This window comes from Mustela lutreola, chromosome 2, assembly GCF_030435805.1.
Source record: "Mustela lutreola isolate mMusLut2 chromosome 2, mMusLut2.pri, whole genome shotgun sequence".
NCBI classification, from domain to species: domain Eukaryota; kingdom Metazoa; phylum Chordata; class Mammalia; order Carnivora; family Mustelidae; genus Mustela; species Mustela lutreola.
The window spans coordinates 8,174,562-8,197,425 of NC_081291.1; the positions used below are offsets into that span (position 1 = coordinate 8,174,562).

Here is a 22,864-nt window from a genome sequence, read left to right on the forward strand (position 1 = left end):
CCTTATAATAGCCCAAAACTTCGTTCCCATTAGCCATGGTATATTTCTTTATTTGCCTAATCCTGAAAAATATATTCTGGGAAATACATTCAGAGTTGTTAACTCATACTCCTGTGCAAAAGAGGCCTCCTGGCTAGAGTTTAGTTGGTGTCTGGAGTTACTCAGCCTGAAATTAATGTGCTCCAGATATTACATTTAAACGACACTTGGATTAGTTCTCTCCTGTGCCCTCATTGGTGCGTTTTCCCCTTTCCTTGTTGGTTTTATTTATTTACTCATCATTTGTATATGTATTTTTTTTTTTAAGATTTTATTTATTTATTTGACAGAGAGAGATCACAAGTAGGCAGAGAGGCAGGCAGAGAGAGAGAGAGAGGAGGAAGCAGGCTCCCTGCTGAACAGAGAGCCCGATGCGGGACTTGATCCCAGGACCCTGAGATCATGACCTGAGCCGAAGGCAGTGGCTTAACCCACTGAGCCACCCAGGCACCCTGTATATGTATTTTAATAAAAATTTTTAAAAGGTTTTATTTATGTATTTGACAGCGATCACAAGTAGGCAGAAAGGGTGGGGGGGACAGGCAGAAAACAGGCTCCCTGCTGAGCAGAGAGCCTAATATGGGGCTAGGTCCCAGGACCCTGGGAGCATGACCTGAGCTGAAGGCAGAGGCTTAACCCACTGAGCCACCCAGGCGCCCTATTTTAATAAATCTGTTAAAAGATTTTATTTATTTGAGGGACGCCTTGGTGGCTCAGTGGGTTAAGCAGCTGCCTTCGGTTCAGGTCATGATCCCAGCGTCCTGGGATCGAGTCCCTCATCGGGCTCCTTGCTCAGCAGGAAGCCTGCTTCTCCCTCTGCCTCTGCCTGCCATTCTGTCTGCCTGTGCTCACTCTCTCCCCCTCTCTCTCTGATAAATAAATAAAATCTTAAAAAAAAAAAATAAAAGATTTTATTTATTTGAGATAGTGAGAGATAGAGCCCAAGCTGGGGTGTAGAGGGAGAGGGAGAAGGAAGCCCCCCACTGAGCTGGGAGCCTGAGGTGGGACTCGATCCCAGGACTCTGGGATCATGACCTGAGCCGAAGGCCAACCTTAACCGACTTGAGCCACCCAGGCACCCCTTTCATGTCTGTATTTAATATGTGAAACTTTACTCGTCTGGTTCTAAAAGTCGGCACCGTACAAAGTGGCGCACTCGGAGCGGGCTTGCTGCCTCCACTCACTGCTTTTTCCCTACCACCTCCCGACCAGCCTCCTGAAAGCCACTGTTCTCCCTCAGTACACTCATTTGGAGGGAAGCTGTCTAGAAGGGGGAGGTGTAAATAAGTAATGTTTCCTTTCCCGCCTTCCCTGCCCCCTCCTCACTCCCACCTTCCAGAGGAAAACTGTGAGTAACCGTTGTGGAAAGCCATGGTTGCTCTGGGGCCTTTTCTGTGCATGTGCCACCAGATGGTTTTCTTTTTCCAGCCTCTCATTGTGTCTCTGACATCTTCCCACGTTAGCTCACATACCTTATTCTTTCAGTGCCACCGAAACGTAGTATTTCTTGCAGAAAATATTTAAACAGTATGATAAAAAGCAAAAGTCCCCACGGCACCCGCTTTCCCAAGAGCAAGCGTGCGGACAGAACTTGCATCCAGGAATCTTTTGGCCTACATTCTTTCGGTTTGTTTTAAGGCCATTTGGGGTGATCTAGACATAGCTAGACTGCACTCAGCAGGATCTCTTGGGCCACTTTCCAATTCAAGCCATTAATTCTGTTCTAATTTCGTAGTATGGACGTGTTGGCATCTCACTCGGCAGGCAGACGGGTAGTCATTTAGGTTGCTTTGCATTTGCAGTCACAGTGACTATCCTACACTTCTGGCCTCTGATGTGCCGCCGCGCGCCCCTCCCTTCCCGGAGCCGCTTGCCCTGGTTCCCTTCCTCCCGTTGCACACGTTGTTGTCACGAACCTCCCTGGACATGACGTTTCCGTGCTCTCTCCCAGTCAGCGTGGCCTGCCGTAACACAGCACCATGGCTGGGCTGGCTTCAGTACCAAGAAAACAGTATGTTCTCCCAGCTCTAGAGGCTGTAACTCCAAGATCAGAGTACGGCAAGGTTGGTTCCTGGGGAGAGCTCTCTTCCTCGCTTGTGGATAGCTGCCTTCTTGGTGTGTCCCCGTATGACAGGAGAGACAGCAAGCTTTGCTCTCTTTTACAGGGGGGCACTATTCCGTCCCTAGGGCCCCACCTTGTAACCTCAACTAACTCTCATCACCTCCCACCCAAGGCCCCGTCTCCATATATAGCCGCATTGGCAAGTTGGGGCTTCAGCATTGAATTTGGGGTTGGGGGGCACAATTCAGGCCATAGCAGACACACACTGTCTCCTGGAGGCCAGATTCCTAAAGTGAATGACCAGTGATTAACTCAAATATGTATTTATTTCAAGAGATTTTATTTTCTCGTACTATTTACTTATCTTTTAAGTGAGCTCCATGCCCGTGTGGGGCTTGAACTCCTAACCCTGAGACTGAGAGTCGCCTGCTCCGCCCACTGAACCAGCCAGGCGCCCCATGAGGTTTTATTTTAAATGTTATATTGAATTTTTAAGAATGCAGGCTGGCGTTTCACCACAACAGAAAGCCTTTGTAAGGGGGTTTGGGGCATTCAGGGGAAAAGTCCTCTGGTGGCCAAGTGCAGCTCAGGGAGTTCTGTTGGGTAGTCACTGACTGCTCGTCCTGCTGAGCACCAGAAGCCTCGCTTTGGTGGTTGTGAACTGTGCTTGATCTCAGCCTGTGCTTCGCAGCCTTGGCCCCTCTGAATGGCCTAGGAGCTTTTCTGAAAGCCCCAGAGCAATTGAATCAGAATTTGGGGGCGGGGGGAAGTGCAGGCCTCAGCACCATTAGCCACTCTCAGGGTGCACTCGGCAATGAAAGTCCCCGATGGGGCCCATGGAGGCTGTGCGTGTGGCAGGTGGTTGTTGTCACCTTCCATGGTAGGCAGGTTTTTTTTTTTTGTTTATTTTTTTTTAAGATTTTATTTATTTATTTATTTGACAGAGAGAAATCACAAGCAGATGGAGAGGCAGGCAGAGAGAAAGAGGGAGGGAAGCAGGCTCCCTGCCGAGCAGAGAGCCCGATGCGGGACTCGATCCCAGGACCCTGAGATCATGACCTGAGCCGAAGGCAGCGGCCTAACCCACTGAGCCACCCAGGCGCCCCCCATGGTAGGCAGGTTTGAGGTCCAGGTGGTCTGGTGACGTGAGAGCTGATCTCTGCTGTATGGGCCATGTTGACTGTGAGTGTGGTCCCTGAAGGGGATGAGAGAGTGGGAGAAGTTTCTGGAAGGTGTGAACAAAGGTTTAAACCAAGAACTTCATCCTTATCCTGGAGATTTTCTCCAGGAAATTTGAGGGCACTAATGGAGGGGGAATGTTCGTCCAGCGTTGGCATCTCAAAACAAGAAATGGAGGAATTTCATATATGCTAAGAGGAAGTTAGTTGTTTTGCTTTCCAAATATTCTAGTTAGCTCTTTCACGGAAAAGAATGAGGACCTTTGAGAAAGTCTACAAATGTAGTATTAATGGTGGGGAAAGGGGGCCAAACGAATGTGAATAGTATAGCCATTTGTGTATAAATGGGGAGAGCGCAGTCCTTGTTTCTCACGCGCAGAGCAGTCTACGAGGCTGCGTGAGAGACAGGTACCTGGTGGACGCATATGGAGAGAAACTGTCTGATGGGGTCGGCGGAGGGTCCCCACTGTGCTCTTGTGAGGTTGGAGCCGTGTTACCGGTTTGAAAATGAAATACCTCGAAGAAACAGCTGTCATCAATGGATCGTATATTATTACTGGATTATTAATGTCATTAACCCCTCCCTTTTTTAATGTTATTAACCCATTTTCACAACCACTGGCCATATTTTGTGCCATTTTCTGGGCATGGAGTTGGGAGAGCCCTTCCCAGGGTGGCTGTAGTTAGCAGAAGCCTGAGCTGTGGAAACCCCAGAACCTCAGGTTACACGTATGACCCTTTTTCAGCCTCTGGATGAGACCAGCCAAATGAGTGACCTGCCAGTGAAAGTGATCCACGTGGAGAGCGGGAAGATCCTCACGGGCACCGACGCCCCCAAAGCAGGGCAGCTAGAAGCCTGGCTTGAGATGAACCCGGGGTGAGTTGGCCTTGTTCCGGGGGCTCTGGTAACCGATTCTGCTTTCATTTAGAAGCAGGCCAGTTCACTAAGGCTAGTGAATCCTGTGCGCTCTGGCAAAGTATGTATTAAAACACTAATATTTTTTCTAGATATGAAGTAGCTCCGAGATCTGATAGTGAAGAAAGTGGCTCAGAAGAAGAGGAGGAGGTAAGAGTCCATTTCCTGGCTGCTGTGGTTCTCAGTGTGATAACTTCCACTCCTGGGGCCCCTGTCACCCCTTTGCACTGTGATCTTCTCCTGCTCTGAGTGGGTGTTGTATGGGGCAGGAAACACGCCCGGGACAGCCAGGGGCTGAAATTTGGTGCCTTAGAGCTGCACTATCCAATACAGTAACCTCTAGCCACATATGGCTCCCCAGTCTTAAATTAATCAAATTAAGTAGAATTTAAAACGGACCATCCTTAGCTCTACTAGCCGTCTTTCAAGTGCTCAAAATCCAAAGCCCTCCTCTCTGGAAAGATCAGTGTGAAGTTGGAATTATTAGATCATGTACGTGTTTGCCCATTATAATATAATCTTTGGAAACATAAATAGTTGGATTTGTTGTGTAAACTCTAAATCATTTAACTATGTCACCTTATGGTTGGCAAAGCTGTACTGACACGCCACGTTCCCCTCTCTGTGCTCAAGTGCCTCCTAGGAGCACACAGTTTTTACTTTCCTCCTTTTTCTTTTTTTTTTTTTTTAAGATTTTATTTATTTATTTGACAGAGAGAAATCACAAGTAGACAGAGAGGCAGGCAGAGAGAGAGGGAAGCAGGCTCCCTGCTGAGCAGAGAGCCCGAAAGCGGGACTCGATCCCAGGACCCTGAGATCATGACCCGAGCCGAAGGCAGCAGCTTAATCCACTGAGCCACCCAGGCGCCCCTACTTTCCTCCTTATTACCACTTCAGCTCATCTGGAATTTTATTTGGGGTAGGCTATGGGGCAGAGCTCTGCCGTGTTTCCTCTCCGAGGAGTACTAAGTGAACTGACATTCAGTTTAGTCCTCCCGTCCCACTGGCCTGTGACATCTTTTTAAATGTGTTCAATTTTTATACCCAGTGGGGTTATTCGAGGGCGGCCTGTTCAGGTTCATTTAACATTGATTGTAATGATTTTCCAGTAAAATTTTGTTGTAATTTTTTGATAGCTCTGTAGAGAGATAATTTAAATGCCATAAAATGCGCCCATATGAAGCGTATAATTCGGTGATTTTTTTTTTACTGAATTTATAGACTTGTACAGTCTTTACCACACACCAATTTTAGAATGTCCTGTAATCCCAGAATTCTCCCTCCTGCTGGTTTACAGATTGTTCTGACCCCTTCCTCCAGCTCCAGGAAACCAGGAATCTGCTCTCTGTCTCTGTAGATTTGCCTTTTCTGGGTATTTCCTACAAACGGAATCCTATAACGTGTAGTACTTTGTGTCCGGCTTCTTTCAGATAGCTGTTGATGTTCATCCCTGTTGTATGTGTACCAGGAGATCATGGCTGTTTATGTCTGCGTCCTGTCCTGCTGTGCGGTGTGGCACGCTTGCTTATCCTTTCCCAGTTGATGAGCTATTTGTGTTGTTTCCATTTTTGCTGTTACAAATGATATTGCTATGAACATTCCCATACACGTCTTTGTGCGGACATATGTTTTCATTTCTCAGGGGTAGATACCTAGGAGTGGAATGGCTGGGTCATGGTAAGTTCATGTTTGCCTTTTTTTAAGAAACTGCCAAACCGTTTTCTAAAGTGGTTGTACCATTTCACAGGTTCCAGTTTCTCCATATCTTGTCCATACTTGGTGTTATCTGTCCTCTCGATTGAATCCATCCTAATGGGTGCATAGTAGTATCTCATCATGCCTTTAGTTTGCATTTTCTTAGTAACTAAATAATGTTGAGCATTTCTTTGTGTGTTCGTGCACCTTTCGTATATCTTCTTTGGTGAATGTGTACTCCTGTTTTTTGCCTGTTATGAACTAGGTTGTCATCTCATCACTGAGTTGTAAGATTTCTTTATATATTCTTGGGACATGTCCCTGATCAAATACAGAGCTCACAGTATCTTCTCCTGGTCACTCTGCCTTTTGCTTTTTCTCTCCATGGTGTATTTTAAAATGCAAAATGTTTTTAATTTCAAGGAAATCTAGTTTATCATAAATTTTTTTGTTCCTGCGTTGTGCTTTTGGAGTTATATCTAAGAACTCTTTGAAGTCACTTAGATTTTTCTTCTGTGTTTTCTTCTAGACGTTTTGTAACTGAAGCTCTTACAGTAAAGGTCATAGTTGAGTCAATGGCTATGGTCTGAGATGCAGGTATAAGATTTTTTTCTTGCCCACGGATAGCCACTGTCTTCGCACCATGTGACAGAAAGATCGCTCTTTCCTCCTTCAGATAGTCTTGGCACTTCTGTTGGAAACCGTTTGACCAGAAATGTAAGGTCGTTTCTGTGTCTCCTTTATGTTCTATTAATCTTTATGTCTGTGGTTGTGCCACAACCACTTTATCTTGGTTGTTGTAATTTTATAATAGTTAGGTGGCGTTACTCTTCCAGTTTTGCGGCTTTCACTGTCTATTTTAGATCCTTTGTGTTCCTTTGTAAATTTTAGGGTCAGCTCATCAGTTACTATAAAAATTTCTGCTGGAATTTGTATTGGAGTTGCATTTAATCTGTGGATTGATTTGGGGAGAATCATACCTCAACAATATTTGGTCCTATAATTCATGCTCATGGAATGTCTCTCCATTTATTTTTATCGTTGTTGATTTCTCTTAGCACTGCTTTGAGGGTTTTCAGTATACAGTTTGTATACTTTATTTGCTAAATCTATTTTTAAATATTTCTTTTGATGCTATTATGAATAGAATTAATTTCTTTCTTTTTAAGATTTTACTCATTTGAGAGAGAGACAGAGTACAAGTAGGCAAAAGGAGAGGGAGAAGCAGGCTCCCCATTGAGCCAGGAGCACGATTTGGGGCTCAATCCCAGGACCTGGAGATCATGACCTGGTTTGAAGGCAAACACTTAACCATCTGAGCCACCCAGGCACCCCTAGAATTGATTACTTAATTGTATTTTTTGGATACTTTATTGCTATTACATGAAAATACAGCTTCTTATATTAGTTTTGAAAAATATTGGTCTTGTATGTAGATATGAACTTGCTGAACTCATACTATTTGTTCTGATAGTTTGGTTTTGATTTTTGATTTTTGTAGATTCTTTAGGATTTTCACGTGCAGGATCATGTCATGTTTAGTAAATAATGGCAGGTTTACTTCTTCCTTTCCCATCTGTGTGCCTTTAACTTCTTTTTTCTTGCTGTATTCCATTGGCTGGGTTCTCACTACTTGCTGTATTCCAGTGACTGGATTCTCTACTACAGCGTTGAGTAGAAGTATTAAGAGCAGATATCCTTGCCTTGTTCCCACTCACTGTTCTGCATTTATTCTGTCACTGCTGTTTGGTGTCAGCTGTAGGTTTTTCGTAGAGGCTCTTTATCAAGTTCAGTAAATTCTCTTCTATTTTGTCTATTTTTTTGGTCTATTAAGCTGGTGGTCTGGTTTTGTCTTTTATCTGTTAATACAGTTTATTATGTAAATTAATTTTGGATATTACCCCAAACCTTGCATTCCTGGGATAAGTTCTACTCTGTCCTACTGTATAATCTTTTCTGTATATTGCGGCGTTGTTGATATTTTGTTGATGACTTTTAGGTCTATATTCATGAGATATTAGTCTATAGTTCTCTAGACAAGACATCCTTGTCTGGTTTTGATGTGGTTAACATTGACCTCACAGAATGGACTGGAAAATATTCCCTTCTCCTGTACTTCCTGGAAGAGTTTGTGAAGGGTTGGTATTAATCCTAGTGTATTTGAGGGGGTACCTGGATGGCTTAGTTGGTTAAGTGTCTGACTTTGACTCAGGTCATGATCTCCGGGTCCTGGGATTGAGCCTTGTGTTGTGCCCTCTCCTCAGAGGGGGTCTGCTTCTTCCTCTCCCTCTCTGATCTTTTTTCAAGTAAATAAATAAAATTAAAAAAAAAAGAAATCTTAATATATTTGGTAGAATTCACTGCTGAAGCCATCTGGGGCTGGCCATTTCATTGTAATAAGGCTTTTATTTACTAATTGACTTAAACCCCCCCCCCCCCCCCCAGTTTTTCCATTTCTTCTTGACTCAGGTTTAGTAATTGTATCTTTCTAGGAGTTTGTCTTGTTTCATCTTAGCTATTTGTTAGCATAAAGTTATTGATAGTATTTCCTTCTCTTTTTGTGGCTCTGGCAGTAATACCTATTTAATTGCTCGTTTTGGGAATTCAGTAATTTGTCTTTCATTTTTTGGAAGGCAGTCTAAGTTTAGGTTATTCATTTAAGACCTTTTTTTCCTGATATACTTGTTTAGAGCTATAAATTTCCCTCTAAGCACTGCTTAAACCTCAAGCCCGTAATTTTGTTTTGTTTTGTTTTGTTTTGAGGGCGGGGGGAGTAGAAGGAGAGGGACAAGCCTGATGTGGGGCTCAGTCCCATCACCCCGAGATCATGAGCTGAGCCAAAATCAGGAGTCGGATGCCTACCTGACTGAGCCACCCGGCACCCTGTGCCTATAAATTTTGATTTGTTGTTTCTGTGTTCTTTCAGTTCAAAATATTGTCTAATATTTTTTATGTTTTGTGTTTTGTGTTTTTTTAGGTTTTTTTTTTTGACCATCAGGTCATTTAAAGTTTGTTAAATTTTAAGCATTTGAAAATTCCCTAGTTTTTTTTCTGGTTTTGATTTCTAATTTAATTTTCTCATGGTATGAGAAGAGTACTTTATATGATTTTATTTCTTTTTAATTTATCAAGACTCATTTACTGGCTCAGGATCCTGGGGAATGTTTCATGTTCACATCTTCTGCATTCTTTGGGTGTAGTGTTCTGTATATGTAGTTCTACTGAGTTGGTGGATAGTATTGTTCAGGTCATGTATATCCTTTATGATTTTGTGTAGTTCTGTTGTTGAGAAAGGAGTAGTAAAATCTCCAACTACTGTTGTTGAATTGTCTGTTTCTCCTTTAAATTCTGTCAGATTTTGCTTCATGTACTTTCATGTTCTGTCGATATGTATATTTTAGTTGTTTCGTTTTCCTGATGTATTTGATATTTTATCATTATTAAGTATCTCTCCCTGTCTCTAGTAATTTTTTTTGAATATGAAAGAACCACGGTTCTTTTTTTTTTAAGTTTTTATTTATTTATTTGACAGAGAGAGATACAGTGAGAGAGGGAACACAAGCACAAGCAGCGTGAGTGGGAGAGGGAAAAGCAGGCTCCCTGCTCGGGGAGCCTGATGCAGGGCACAATCCCCAAACCCTGGGATCATGACTTGAGCCGAATGCAGCTGCTTAACGACTGAGCCACCCAGGCACCCCTCTAGTAATGTTTTTTTTAAAGATTTCATTTATTTATAAGAGAGAGAACGAACTGGAGGAGATGCAGAGGGCGTGGGAAAAGCAGACTCCCCACTGAGCAGGGAGCCCCTTGCGGAACTTGAACCCAGGATCTTGGGATCATGACTTGAGCCAAAGGCAGATGGTTAGCCAACTGAGCTACCCCGGCACCCCTGGTAATTTTTGTTTCAAAGTCTCTTTTGTCTGGTGTTCGAATAGTCCCTCCAGCTTTCTTCCAGTTACGGTTTCTTTGCGTGGTATGTATGTTTCCGTTCTTTTACTTGAAACCTGTTTGTTCATTTGAGTCTGGAAGAGCAGATAGCTAGATGTTGTTTTTTAAATCTAGTATGACAGTGCCTGCCTTTTGATTGCGTTTTACACTGTTTACGTTTAATATAATTATTGATACGACTTTGTTTACATTTGCCATTTGGCTATTTCTTTTGTCTCATGTCTTTTTGTTCCTCAGTTCCTTTACTGCTTCTTTGTTAACTACTTCTTACTGTATCATTGTATTCTGTATATTTTAATTATTATGGTATCTTTTTAGTTACGTGCCTTGTAGTTGCTCTGAGGATTACGATATGCATTTTGATTGATCACAGTATACTTTAGGTTAATACTAACTCCATTCTGGGAAAATACAGAAATTGTGCTTTATTCTTGGTCTGTTTGCTGCCTTTCCTTTGTGTTGTCTATTACGTAGCCATGTGTTACTTACACATCACACACCTATATACACCTGTATATCGAACCTGTATACGCTGTAAACCCTGCAGAGCCGTCTTCTGATTCAACCTCCTGCCATCTCTCGATTTGGTCTGAATAAGTCAGTGGCTTATTCAAGTAAGGGAAGATGGATTTATCCAGTCTTCCGTGTTGATCCGTACAGTTGCCATTCCTAATGCTATTGGTGTTTAAGTTCCTGTCTGTTAGCGACAAATTCTCTCAGGGTTGGTAAACCCACGACTGTATTTCTGTAGCTTTGACTTTGCAAGGATGGTTTAGTTGACACAGATGTCTTTGGTGACAGCCTTTTTCCTTGTGAATGTGTTGTTCCACTGCTTCATGGTCTCTGTCTCAAACGAGAATTTAGCTGCTAATCGTATTGATGCTCCTCTGTACTTGGTAACTCATTGTTCTCTTTCTTGCTTTCAGGATTTTGTTGTCTGGCATTTTTTGGCGGATTGTGAACCCTCTCTGTATTTATTCCCTTAAGTTTTTGTTCTGCTTCTTGGCTGGGTAGTTTCTTGCTTTTCATCAAACTGGGGAAGTTGGTATCTAACATTGAGATTCTGTATTTGTTGATTTACTGTGCTTAAAGAGAGTTTTCCTTGGTTGTTTGAACATATTTATAATAAGAGTTGCTTCGAAGATTATATGCTGAGTTCATCATCTGGGAGCAGAGACAGAGTCGTTTGCTTTTTCCCTGAACACACATCACACTTACCCTTTTTGCCCATCATGCAATGTTTAGTGGAAACCCGTTTCTAACCATGCTGGATTCTGACTCCCACTCGCGGCTGGTTGTTTCGGTGGTGTATCTGTTCGGTAGCATAATTGGGCTGAATCTGTGGAAATCTTTCCCCAGTGGTGTCTCTGCTCAGTTTATTGTTCGGTTTTATTCTCATTTTTATTTTTAATCCTGGATTTCTAGGAAGAGGCCATGTTTCCTTGTAACTTAGTAGCCGTTCAGTAACTGGCCGGTGATTGTGCTCAGATTTCTTGAACGAGTAAAGCTGCTGCCTCTGGTGGGTCAGTGCGTGTGAAGCTGCGCATTCCAAGTTCAGGCCATTTCCAGGTCCGCCCTGGCTTTCACTTTCTGTGAGGCCCCGTCTCATTTTTCTCTGCGCATGGTCACAGGCTTAGCCGGTCATTTGCTTTCTCAACCAGAGCAAAACTGGGAGAACCTCACTTACACAACAGCAGGGCTGCTGGCTGGTATGGGCCTTGCCCCCTGCTCTGCAGTGACTGGGTCCCCATCAGCCTCGGCTGCCAGTGCTGCCAGTGCTCCCGGCTTGGCCGTCCTGGGAGAACCTTCGGGATGGAGCGGGGGTAAAGAGGGTTGGAAGCGGTTCCCAGAACGCTACCAGCTCCCACTCTTCTCACTCAAGGTTTAGCAGATTTTCAAGCATCAGTGCTTCTCAGGCTCCTGGAGCTGTCAAAAGGTTGTGCTTTTGCCAGTTTTTGTCCAGCTTCAAGAAGACGTGTGTGTGTGTGTGAGAGAGAGAGAGAGTATTTGTGGACTTCCTTACTCAGACTTAGCCAGAAGTCCTCCCCCTATTTTAATTCCAGATACAGTGATACCAGCTAGGATAAGTTTGTACCAATTACGATTTCTTTTTTCCCCCAAAAATGTTTGTGCTTTCATTATATGCTGTTCATTATTCCAAATGACTTGTAAAATAATTTTGCATGCTCCGAGGGACATCGCACAGGACTTTGATTGGAATCATTTAGTAGACTAATTACAGATATGTTTTAGTTTTATAGAAATCCCGTCATACATAAAGATAACCTGTTGCTACCTTGTATGATTAACCCAGGAATACAAGAATGGTTTAACATTGAGAAATGTATTTGTGTGCCTTTCAGCAGTTTGCCACACAGAATCCCTTTATCATTCGCTCAGTCAAGGCTGAAAATTCCCTTTAATGAAGAACAACACTTAAATCTAATTTCCAAGTTGATAGAAAACCTTGCAGTAAACTAAGATGGCTGTTCTCACCAATGTTACTTGACATAGTGTAAATGTTTTAACCTTGTTGATATACCAGGAGTCAGTTGAGAGCAGCAAGTACCAAAAATTGGCTCTAAAATGTTTAATACTTAGAAGATCTCCGAGAATCAAATGAAAAACTGCTTTGAGTTGGTCGGGCCAGGAATAAGCATGGCTGTATGCATTTTGTAATGGAGGGAGGCACGGTGCGCGAGGCTCGTGCTGTTAGTAAAAGGAAGACAATCCCCTGAGGTAGCTGTAAAAAGAAGTCTCTGCGTTCCGTGCTAGGAAAGCTAAAAAATCGTAAACTGAGCTATAATGAGAAGAGACCAAGAAGAGGCATGACACATTCCGGAACAGTGGGAGGGCCTGAAAACAGCACTGGATTCCAAAAGTGTGTTCCGATCCTGAGGGCCCTGTGCCTGTCCCTGAGGCGGGGGGTGACCTGAGGTGGCCTGAGGTGACGCGGGCTTGTGTCTCGGTAGGAGGAGGAGGAGGAGCAGCCGCAGCCAGCACAGCCTCCCAACCTGCCTGTTGAGGAGAAGAAGAAGATTCCAGACCCAGACAGCGACGACGTCTCGGAGGTGGACGCCCGGCACATCATCGAGTAAGGCATCCCTCCACAGCCTATTGCTCTGTCGGCTTCCTTCGGGGCCGAACCAGTGGGCCTGTTGAGCTCTAGGCCTCTCTCTGGACAGTGCACACCCCTGTCCAGCCAGCAGACATTGTGGGGCTGCAGACAGAACGAATCGATTTACTTCAGATTTCACTGATTTTCATGTGTCGAATATTCCATTCATCCACATGGTTCATCTTGTGCTTGAGAGAGTTGGGTGTGCAAGGACAGCCACCTCACTCCTTCTCCCTGGGTGCCCTGACCCCAGCCCCTCCCTGGAGCACCGCGTGTCTTCAGAGATGGCCCATGTCCAGAGATACAAGCAAAACGTATATATGTTTTTCTTTCTACTTGTACATGTGCATCCAGGCACACCTTCCTTCCCCCTGGCTTTTTTCCCTGCAAGTTCTCTCAGAGGTGATGCTGTCTCCACACGGGGCATCAACCACATGGCATCGTGGGTTCCGCCGTCACGTATGAGCCTGTCCCTAGTGGCGGACATTCCCGTTAGCTTCTCACTTTTGCTCTTATAAGCACAAGTACAGCTAACGTAGTGACTTCATCGTTGCTTATGGTACGAAGTTAATGGATACTCTTTAAAAGAAGTAGAGGGCTGAGAGTTGTGTACGCTACGGGTAGGAAAGCAGCCCTAGAGCAAGCTCCCGAGAAATAGGGCAAACCCCCCAAACTCACTGGAAGATTCTTAAGACATAAATCCACCAAAATCACAGTACAGCATGAAACAGTATGACATATAGGATCACCTGTATGTCACGTTAATAAAACAAACATAGGGGTTTTTTTCTTAATTTTTAAAATTTTATTTATTTGAGAGAGGGAGATAATGAGAGTGAAAGCGTGAGTGAGGAGAGGGAGAAGCAGAGTCCCTGCTGAGCAGGAAGCCCAAAGCGTGGCTCCATCCCAGGACCCCGGAATCAAGACCCAAGCCATAAGCGGACACCCGATGGGCTGAGCCACCCAGGTGCCCCCAAAATGTAGTTAACGTCACTTTTTAAAATAATTCCAGGGGCGCCTGGGTGGCTCAGTCATTAAGCGTCTGCCTTCAGCTCAGGTTGTGAGCTCAGGATCCCAGGATCAAGCCCCATGTTGGACTCCTTGCTCAGCAGGGAGTCTGCTTCTCCCTCTCCCACTCCCCCTGCTTGTGTTCCCTCTCTTGCTGTCTCCCTCTCTCTTGTCAGATAAATAGATAAAATCTTGTAAAAAAAAAAAAAATTGTGATAAAATAATTCCGGGTAGGATCATGGAATAGCCACAATATATAGGATTCTGGTTTTGTGTGGAGCTGTGCCACGTGCCTTTTCCCTTTATGTCCAGGAATGCGCGGTAGAAAGTGTGGGCTATAGGACCAGCCTCTGGTGGAAAGAAACAGTTTTCTTACAATGTGGCAGCGACCTGACTCCTGTTCTGGGCCGGTGGGGTCGGGACCCATGCACCCCATTTCGGATTAGTGGTTGCAGCCTGGCCCACCCTCAGACTCTCCGGCTGCGCGGCGGCTTATATGGCTCAGGCCGTGGGTCCCCGGGCAGAAGGGCTACTCGCAGAGGCTTGTGTCAGAAGCATGTGGTCACAGATCGGAGTGGGTGTCCTCACACGGTGCTTCCCTGTCACTCCCAGGAATGCCAAGCAAGATGTGGATGACGAGTACGGCGTGTCCCAGGCCCTCGCTCGGGGCCTGCAGTCCTACTACGCGGTGGCGCACGCGGTCACTGAGCGAGTGGATAAGCAGTCGGCGCTTATGGTCAATGGTGTCCTCAAGCAGTACCAGGTAAGGCCGGTGGGGACGCGGCCGCAGGCGGTGTGGAGGTTCCCTGCTGCGGTGGCTGCTGAAGCCACATTCCAGTCTCTCTGTCTGGACACTCGCTCTTCCCCTCTGAACCTCCAGTTCCCCATCGGGGACGCAGGGGCCTGATCGGTTAGCTTCACCTCCAGGAGATGAAATTGTGCGGTCGATCAGCATCTGCTGGGCGCTTAATGTATGCAGGCCAAACAGGAGGCTGCTGCCTGTTGGCTTCTCATCCCTCAGTGACCTTAGTCAGCAGGTGCTTCCATCTCTGAGTTTGGTTGGGGTGGAGGATGATGAGGAACGGGGAGGTGCAGCGATTCCCCAAAATAACCGCTCAGGCCTGGGTGCACAGGTACGCAGTGCATGGTTCCCGGAGCCCTGCCGTGTGTGGCACTGAGACTGGGGAGTGAGATGTCCAGAGCCTGCTTCCAGGTGGCCCTTCTAGGTAGAAACTTAGCTGTTCAGATATGTCCCAGAAAAAGAGATTGGACCCTCTGTCACCAGCGCAGCAGCCCAGTGGTTCCGTAGGAGTGATTCCGTAGGGTGAGGCCAAGAAGCCAAGGAGTGGGCTGCTGGAGAGCAAGATGCCAGCACTGCTGACGGCCGCAGGTGGTTCCCTGGGCCAACCGCGCGCCTGGCCGCGCTGGTCTCTGCAGTGTGGACCGTGCTCTCAAGCCCAGCGAGGGCTTCAGTCCTGGCCGCTCGCCTCTCTCCTTGTAGATCAAGGGCTTGGAGTGGCTGGTGTCCCTGTACAACAACAACCTGAACGGCATCCTGGCCGACGAGATGGGCCTGGGCAAGACCATCCAGACCATCGCTCTCATCACGTACCTCATGGAGCACAAGCGGATCAACGGACCCTTTCTCATCATAGTACCTCTCTCGTAAGTGCTCTCGCCCGGGGGGTGGTCCAGGAGTGTCCAGTGGGGAGGCCCTCCCTGTTGCTCGGGTTCACCTCATTAGCTCTTTAAAGACCCCCATCTCCAAATACAGCCCCATCCTGTGGGGGCTTGCGGTTACACGACTCAACCCCTGGCATCCTGCCTCTGGTCTCAGGCGGCGGGACAGGAGAAGGGCAGGTGAGGGAGTGCCCCCCCATCATCCCTGTTGGGGCAGCTCTCGCAACATGACCTTGAGGTTCCCCTCAAGGGACACCCTCCCCGACCAGCACATTCCATACAGGGTGTCTCAGGAGCCAGACAAGCTCCCACGAGCAGAGTGGAGCCCTAGCCATTTGAAAAAATACCCAGAACTCTTATTCTCTGGGGCACTGAGCTGTGTGGTTCCCATCCCACCCTTGCCCCGCAATCCTGACGCTTAGTGAGATGGGCAGTGGGGCCTCTGTGAGGGGAAATGGTAGCTACTGGCTCCCTCCTCTGGGTAGGCAGCTCCCAGGGGGCCAGGATGGACCAGCCAAGCCGGGCATCCCTCTTCCTAGCTCAGCACTGCCACAACATGGTTCACCTGCCTCAGAGTTTTTCTAGAAGTCCTGGGGCTGGCTCATGGGTCCACCTCAGGTTTCACATCATGCATGAAACCAGTCACAGGCCTGGGGTACGGTCTACCCTGATGGGGCCAGGCCTCTGTAGTCTGCACTTGGCCTGGCCCTGGAGGGACTTCCAACCCCCACCTTTGGCCAGCACTCATCAGCAACTACTTTATCCTCGAATCAGCTGTCCAGGGGAGGAACAGGGAGCTGAGTGCTTATACCCTGATCCCACAGGAAATAAGATGGCCAGGACCCCAGAGCCCATACAGCCATGCTGGGGGGTCCCAGATCTCTCCCAGAATTTACTTGGAGAAGTTTATTTCTTCCTTCTGCCTTCTCCTCCTCGTGGTCCTGTAAATTTGGCTGCCCTGCTAGGAACAGATCCGCATGAAGAGATCTGTTTGCACATTGTGACAGAAGGTCCCAGCCTGAGGACAGATGGCCTTGCTGCCTTCTCCCTCATACTCAGACCCAGCTTCCCAGCTTTCTGCTGTGCTTCCCCGTGCACTGTCCGCGAGCCCACCAGTGACTAATGTCCCCCCTTAGCTCCGGCGCCCCCTCCTGAAGCGTGAAGTCTGACATGATTTCCACCAGAACAGTTCACTCCATGCTATCCTACAGTGTGGGTGTTTTGTTTATGACTTCTTGTTTTGAAATTATTTCGCTCATAAACAATTATAAAAATAGAATCAAGATTTCCTGCATTCCTTTTTATCAGCTTTCCCTGTCATTCCTAATTCCAGGACCATTATAAAGACAACTGGTCTACGGACGCCTGGGTAGCTCAGTTGGTTAAGCAGCTGCCTTCGGCTCAGGTCATGATCCCAGCGTCCTGGGATCGAGTCCCACATCGGGTTCCTTGCTCGGCAGGGAGTCTGCTTCTCCCTCTGCCTCTGCCTGCCATTCTGTCTGCCTGTGTTCGCTCTCTCCCTCTCTCTCTCTCTGACAAATAAATAAAAAAATCTTTAAAAAAAAAAAAAAAAAGACAACTGGTCTCCATTAGTGGTATGCCTGTCAGTTTCCCCATGTAATCTTAGGAGTTTTCCTTTGTAATTTGTACGTTTCGGCTGGCGAGGCACTTAGAGACCACGGAAAGGTCCCATTTCTCATCATACTTTCCCCAGAGATTTCCACGTCTGTCAGATGAGTCTGGCTTGAGACGCTCTTCCCCTATGGGAAGGGCCAGTCGTGGCTTTCTTTCTATTGTTCCTCCCACATGTGTGGGAGAACCACTCTCAGGAAGAACTGTGCCTTCTCCGGGTATTAATTTAATTTATGTAACTCTCTTTGAAGTGGCAGAATGGACACATTCATAATTTTGTTGCTTATCCGAGATCTGGCCCGGGGACACTCTTCAGGTTGGTTTCCTGGTTCCACATCCCAGTCATTGTATTATGGTGGTTTGCTTTAGAATAGTTTGAGCTTTACCGGAAAGCTGCAGAGATACTCCCGAGGGCTCCATGCGCCCTCCCCCAGGTCCCCTATCGATAACATCTCACATGACTGTGGGACATTTGTCACAACTCAGGAACCAGCGGGCACATTACCGTTAACTAAGCTCCAGACTTGAATCAGTGTTCACTGCTTTTCTCCCAACATCCCTTTGCCATGCCAGGATCCCGTACGGCCTTCAGTCTTCTCGTAGCTGTTGCCCTCTGTGGTCTGCAAGTGCTCCTTGCTTTCCATGTTTTTGTTAACCTTGGTGGCTTTGAGGAGGATGAGTCAGATGTCCCTCAGTCTGGGTCCATCCGGTGATTTTCTCTGCTTGGATAGGATGGTGGGCGTAAGGGCCAAAGAACACGGGGCTGAAGGGCCCGTGTCGTCATTTCCAGGGTCAGTGCTGTCCATGTGCCTTATTCTGGTGATGTTGACCTTGAGCACGTGGTTGAGGTTTGCCCGTGCGGTTACTCTTTCTCCTCCTTCGATACACTGTTGAGGAGCAGTCCCCAAACTCAGCCCCCACGTGAGCGGGCAGTTGAGCTCTACCTCCTTGAGGGGCAAATAGCTGTGTAAATCCTTCAGGATTCTTCTGTAGAGAAGATAGATTTCTTTTACCCATATGTTAATTTAGTCATTTATGTCCGTGGTGACTCATGGGTACTTATTTTATACTTTGGTCTGCATACCGCTATTAGTTCATCCTGTTCTCGAATCATTCCAGCGTTTGTCATGGAGAGCTTTTAGGTGGCTACTCTGTCCCTTTGACATGGCCCCATTGTTGTGGGGTTTTGAGACACGCCTTTGTATTTTGGCACCCAAAGATGCTCCCAGCTCGACTTGTACACCTGTCTGAGGCCCAGAATCAGGCATTTCTCTGAGAAGCTGTGGTCTCTGTTCTTAGAGAACAGTATTAGAAACCAAGAGCTGGGCGCTGGGGGTGCCCCTTGCTTCTGATCTTACTGGCAGGCCCTGTCAGTGGATGGCACTAGGAAATAGACGGATGTGTTTACCTAATGGGATTTGTGTCTAGTGGTGCCAACAGCTGTCTCTGACTCAGCTAGAACCGGAGAGCTCCTTCTAGCTTCTCTTTTTCTTTGTTCATGCACAGTGTTTATGTTCGGCTGCATGTGCATATGCAGCACTTTCTAAACAGTTAATCCGTGCAAAACAAATTTACCAATTAGAGTACAGTGGTTGGATCCAGTTTGCTTTGTCTTTTGGCACAGTTTCCAGTCAAAATACCTTTTCCCAAGATTATTTAAATTGGCTTCAGTGTGTTGATTTTCAGGCCTTTTTACACCCATGTTCCACCTGGACAAGGGTCTGGCCCATCGAATGACACCCCTTCCAGGCCAGAAGAGCTCCTTTGGCCCGAGGGAGCATTTAAGATGGCGAGGATTCAGCTTCCCATCCATCTGTTCAGACGATCACCGGTCCACCATGAGTTCGCTTGTCCTGCCTCCCGCTAGACTCTGACTCCCAGCCTAGCTCCTCAATCTCCCCCGCCCCTGACTCTCTCGCTCTTCTCCCCTCCTACTACAGATGTTCCTCACACTTCACATTTTGGCCCTCAGCTTCTTTCTTGGTGCCCTGTCTGCCCTTGCTCTGTACAATAGAATCCAGAGTAATCTTTCTGACCATTGGTAATACCTCATCTGATGCAGGCCCAGGGGCTCCAAGATGCCAGGACCCAGGCTTCTAGAGATTTCTGCTCAGTCACCCTTAATTATGACTTTTGCCTTTCACCTTCTTACCTCATGGTTGCAATATGGCTGCACTGCCTCCATCATTTCATCTACGTTCCCAGGTTGGTAGACCAGGCAAAGAGCAGCTGGTTCTCCCTTCTCTCCACCCTCCTTTGAGAGTTCCCCCCGCCCCCACTTTCACCCCAGCAACTTGAGCTTTATCTCACTGGCTCCAGTGACGTTCCAGCTGGTTGCCCCAGCTTCTGAAGAGCCTGAGAGCTAGGGGCTTAAGGTGAAGACAGCACCACCCTCAGTGGAACTTCTTGCTGCAGGGAGCTGGGTGAGCCACGAGCAGTCTCTGCCGCTAGGCCTTTGAGTCCTGTCTTTACAAACTACCCAGACTTGACTTTTTGAGTAAGTTCCCTTTCTTACCGAAAACTGAATATCCCAGTTTTTCTCAGGGAACTCACTCTCTGGGAAGTTGGCCTTGTTGTTGTCACCCTCACCCAAGGCTCTCTCTCTTGTCCAGGTGAATTGTTTCCCATCTGCCTTCCACCTTCCACATGCCTGCCCGTTTCTCTCTGTCCTGCTCCTCCTAGCCTTGCTTGTCCCGTGGAGGCGGATGAAAGTCCGTGCTCCCACCCTGCACGCAGTCCTCTGGCCCTCCACCTGAGCCCAGCGTGCTCTCACCATCCCCACTGGCTCTCACCAGGCAAGAGCCTGCAGTGGCTGGCCATTTTCATTGCCAGGTGGCACAGAGAACCTGCGGTGTCTCCCGTGCTCCCCGATATCCCCAGCAGACCCTCTAGCACGGCTCGAGCCTAAAATGAGGCACTGTGAGTCCGCAGATTTCCCAGCAGCAGGTCCACAGCGCACGGTGTGTTCTCAGAGGGGCCTGGGACCCTACAGCAGTGACAGGGCTGGTCGTCCAGGTTCAGCCCCTGGGTCTGGCCTTCTGCAGCCACCTGGCTCCTGCCACCTTAGCGGCAGCTGCCCCTGTACCTGCTGCCGCATCTCTGTGTCCCTGGTCCTCTCACCCAGGGTGTGACACCCCCCCTTCCCCCAGATGGTCAGTTACTCGGCCGGCTCTGAGCGTCACGGCCACATCGGCCTCGTGCCCCAGTGGACGTTGGCGTAGACAGGAGCTATTGATGAAGGAGTTAGAACCTGACTGTCCCTTCCTTGTTTCCGTCAGCACGCTGTCAAACTGGGCATATGAATTTGACAAGTGGGCCCCCTCTGTGGTGAAGGTGTCCTACAAGGTAGGTCACAGCCTAAAGGGATGGACGTGCGTGAGGGCGGGGTGGGAGTGGGAGGTACCGATGAGCCAGGAGGGAGTCCACTTCCGGGAGTGCTGGGCGCACATGCACACGTTTTCCTGTGTTGTATTCATGGGGTCGTGCTCTCTGTGCGGGGTGTGGATCATTCATTTATTTCCGAGTAATGCGTTTGTAAATGGGGCCACGCAGTCAATTAGTGGAATCTGGTGACATCAGCGCTTTCACTGGAAGATTTCATTATTATGCTCGGAGCTTTGTTAAAACTCATTCCTGTAGGATGCCTGCCTGTATTCTGTAGGACAGGGGACTTGTGGGCCATACCTAGATCGATTCACTCCATGAGGTAGAGACTGATTGTGCATCTTACCTTAGGGAAACAGAGGCAGAAGGGGCAGCCCTCATGCAGTCAGGTTGTGTCCCTGCCTTCCAGGCTCCTGGGTGCAGGCTTTCACCCTGTGCTGTGAGGCTGTCCGCCACATGATGGGGAGGAGGGGGTCCTGACACCGGGAACGGTGTGTGCAGGGAGAACTCGGTGCATTCAAGGAGCCAAGGAGAGTTCTGCCGACAAGAGCTTTATGGGACGCACTGAAATTCAGTCAGTCTGGAATGTGAGCCTGGAGAAAGCCCTGGGTTTATAGAGCCTGGGGCCCTGGTCACATGGGTCAGGAGTTTGGAGCTGGGGAGGGTCGGGCAGGTTTGCTAACTGGGGAGAAGCTAGAGCCACATCAGGGACGGGTCTGCCGGGCCGCGCTCGCATGGGAAGCCAGGAGGCAGCACGCTGGTGTCCACTAGGAGGCCTGGGAAGAGGACGAAGCCCAGAGACCAGGGCGGGTGTGGACAGACAGCAAGCTTCCCCAAGGCTCTGGGCTGCCCGTGGCCCACATGCCTTTCTCCTCTCCCTGCAGTTGCCACTCTGCATGGCGGGCTTGGAGGACGGGCCCTGCAGCCTTGCCTAGCACCTTGCCACGGCAGCCGCCGTGGCCCCGGGAGGCTAAGACATCTTGCATTCTCTCCCTCACAGGGTTCTCCAGCAGCCAGACGTGCTTTCGTCCCCCAGCTCCGAAGTGGCAAGTTCAATGTCTTGCTGACGACTTACGAGTACATCATTAAGGATAAGCACATCCTTGCAAAGGTAGTGTGTCCCTGTGTAAAACAGAAGGCCCCCTGTGCTCACATGCTGTCAGTGAACACGTGAGCCAGAGTTAGCCTGCGTATGTCACACGGACCAGCTCCTCAGAGCTTCTGCCCAATTGCTTCGTCACATTCAGTGTCTCCCGACCCGTCAGCCCTACCGTTGTTGTTCCTGGCAGGGTTACAGTGAGGCCAACGTGGTCTCTGCCTGACCCTAGTCAGGGACGGCCCTTCGTCCCTGCTAGCCGTGCCACCCCCACCACAGCCCTCAGGACACCAGCCCGCCGAGCAGGTGTGATTTCGGCATTCAGAGCCGAGACTCTGAGGCCCTTTGTGTTCTGTCTGCCTTGAGCTCCTGGGCTGGCACGCATTTGGTGGGGCTTATGCAGGCCTAGGAACCTGCTAATGGGCATAGGTGTGGAGTCAGATGATCAGTGAATCACTGAGACCATGCCTTGACCCAGATGTAAGACAGGCAAGCTTCCTGGCCTGCAGAAAGGCTGAAGATGACGCATCTGTGTGACCGCTAACCATCGGGTAGAGAGCAGGTCAAGGGATCGTTTTCTGACCCAGGGCTGGAAGTGTTCACAAGTCATCTCTGGGGCTTGGTCACTGTGATGGTTTGGGGTGCTTCATCTCGATCTCTAAGCTTACAGATAGAGGCCCAGGTTGCTGGGGTCTACTGAGCAGGCCCTTCCCCTTGGGCTTGTGGTGTGGCTACACCCCTCTGACTTGGGGCAAGGCCTGGCCCATCCCGAGCCCAAGAACGAGGCTCTGAAAATCCTTATCTGACAACGTCATTAGTGAATGTCAAGGCCAAGAGACGGCGATTCCTTGTGGGAGATGGTTGTCTTGTTCTTGCCTTGGTCAGCTCAGCCCTTTTCACCCTGGGCGTCTGACACACGCACTGCCTCACTCAGGCCTCACTATGCCCACAGATGGTGGAAACTGAGGCCCAGAGCAGTTCGGAGGCTCATCGTGGGGTTCTACAGACCTAAACTATGCTTCAGGCCTGGGGTTCCCACCTGCATACTCACCCTCCCTCTGAGGCTCGACCTTGAGCCCCGTGTCTGTCGGTCCTATAGCCACCAGCA

General features: G+C 48.1%; 1 protein-coding gene across 4 annotated transcripts in view; it reads left to right on the forward strand.

Annotated features, from left to right (window-relative positions):
• Nucleotides 1–22,864, forward strand: part of SMARCA4 (SWI/SNF related, matrix associated, actin dependent regulator of chromatin, subfamily a, member 4) — an 87,348-nt gene that overhangs the window by 27,147 nt on the left and 37,337 nt on the right. For all 4 annotated transcript variants that reach the window (XM_059159998.1, XM_059159999.1, XM_059160000.1 and 1 more), the window contains exons 12-18: nt 4,026–4,156; nt 4,288–4,345; nt 12,811–12,932; nt 14,577–14,727; nt 15,466–15,629; nt 20,555–20,621; nt 21,661–21,771. In XM_059159998.1, the coding sequence (XP_059015981.1) occupies nt 4,026–4,156; nt 4,288–4,345; nt 12,811–12,932; nt 14,577–14,727; nt 15,466–15,629; nt 20,555–20,621; nt 21,661–21,771 (804 nt within the window). The remainder of the gene's footprint in view (nt 1–4,025; nt 4,157–4,287; nt 4,346–12,810; nt 12,933–14,576; nt 14,728–15,465; nt 15,630–20,554; nt 20,622–21,660; nt 21,772–22,864) is intronic.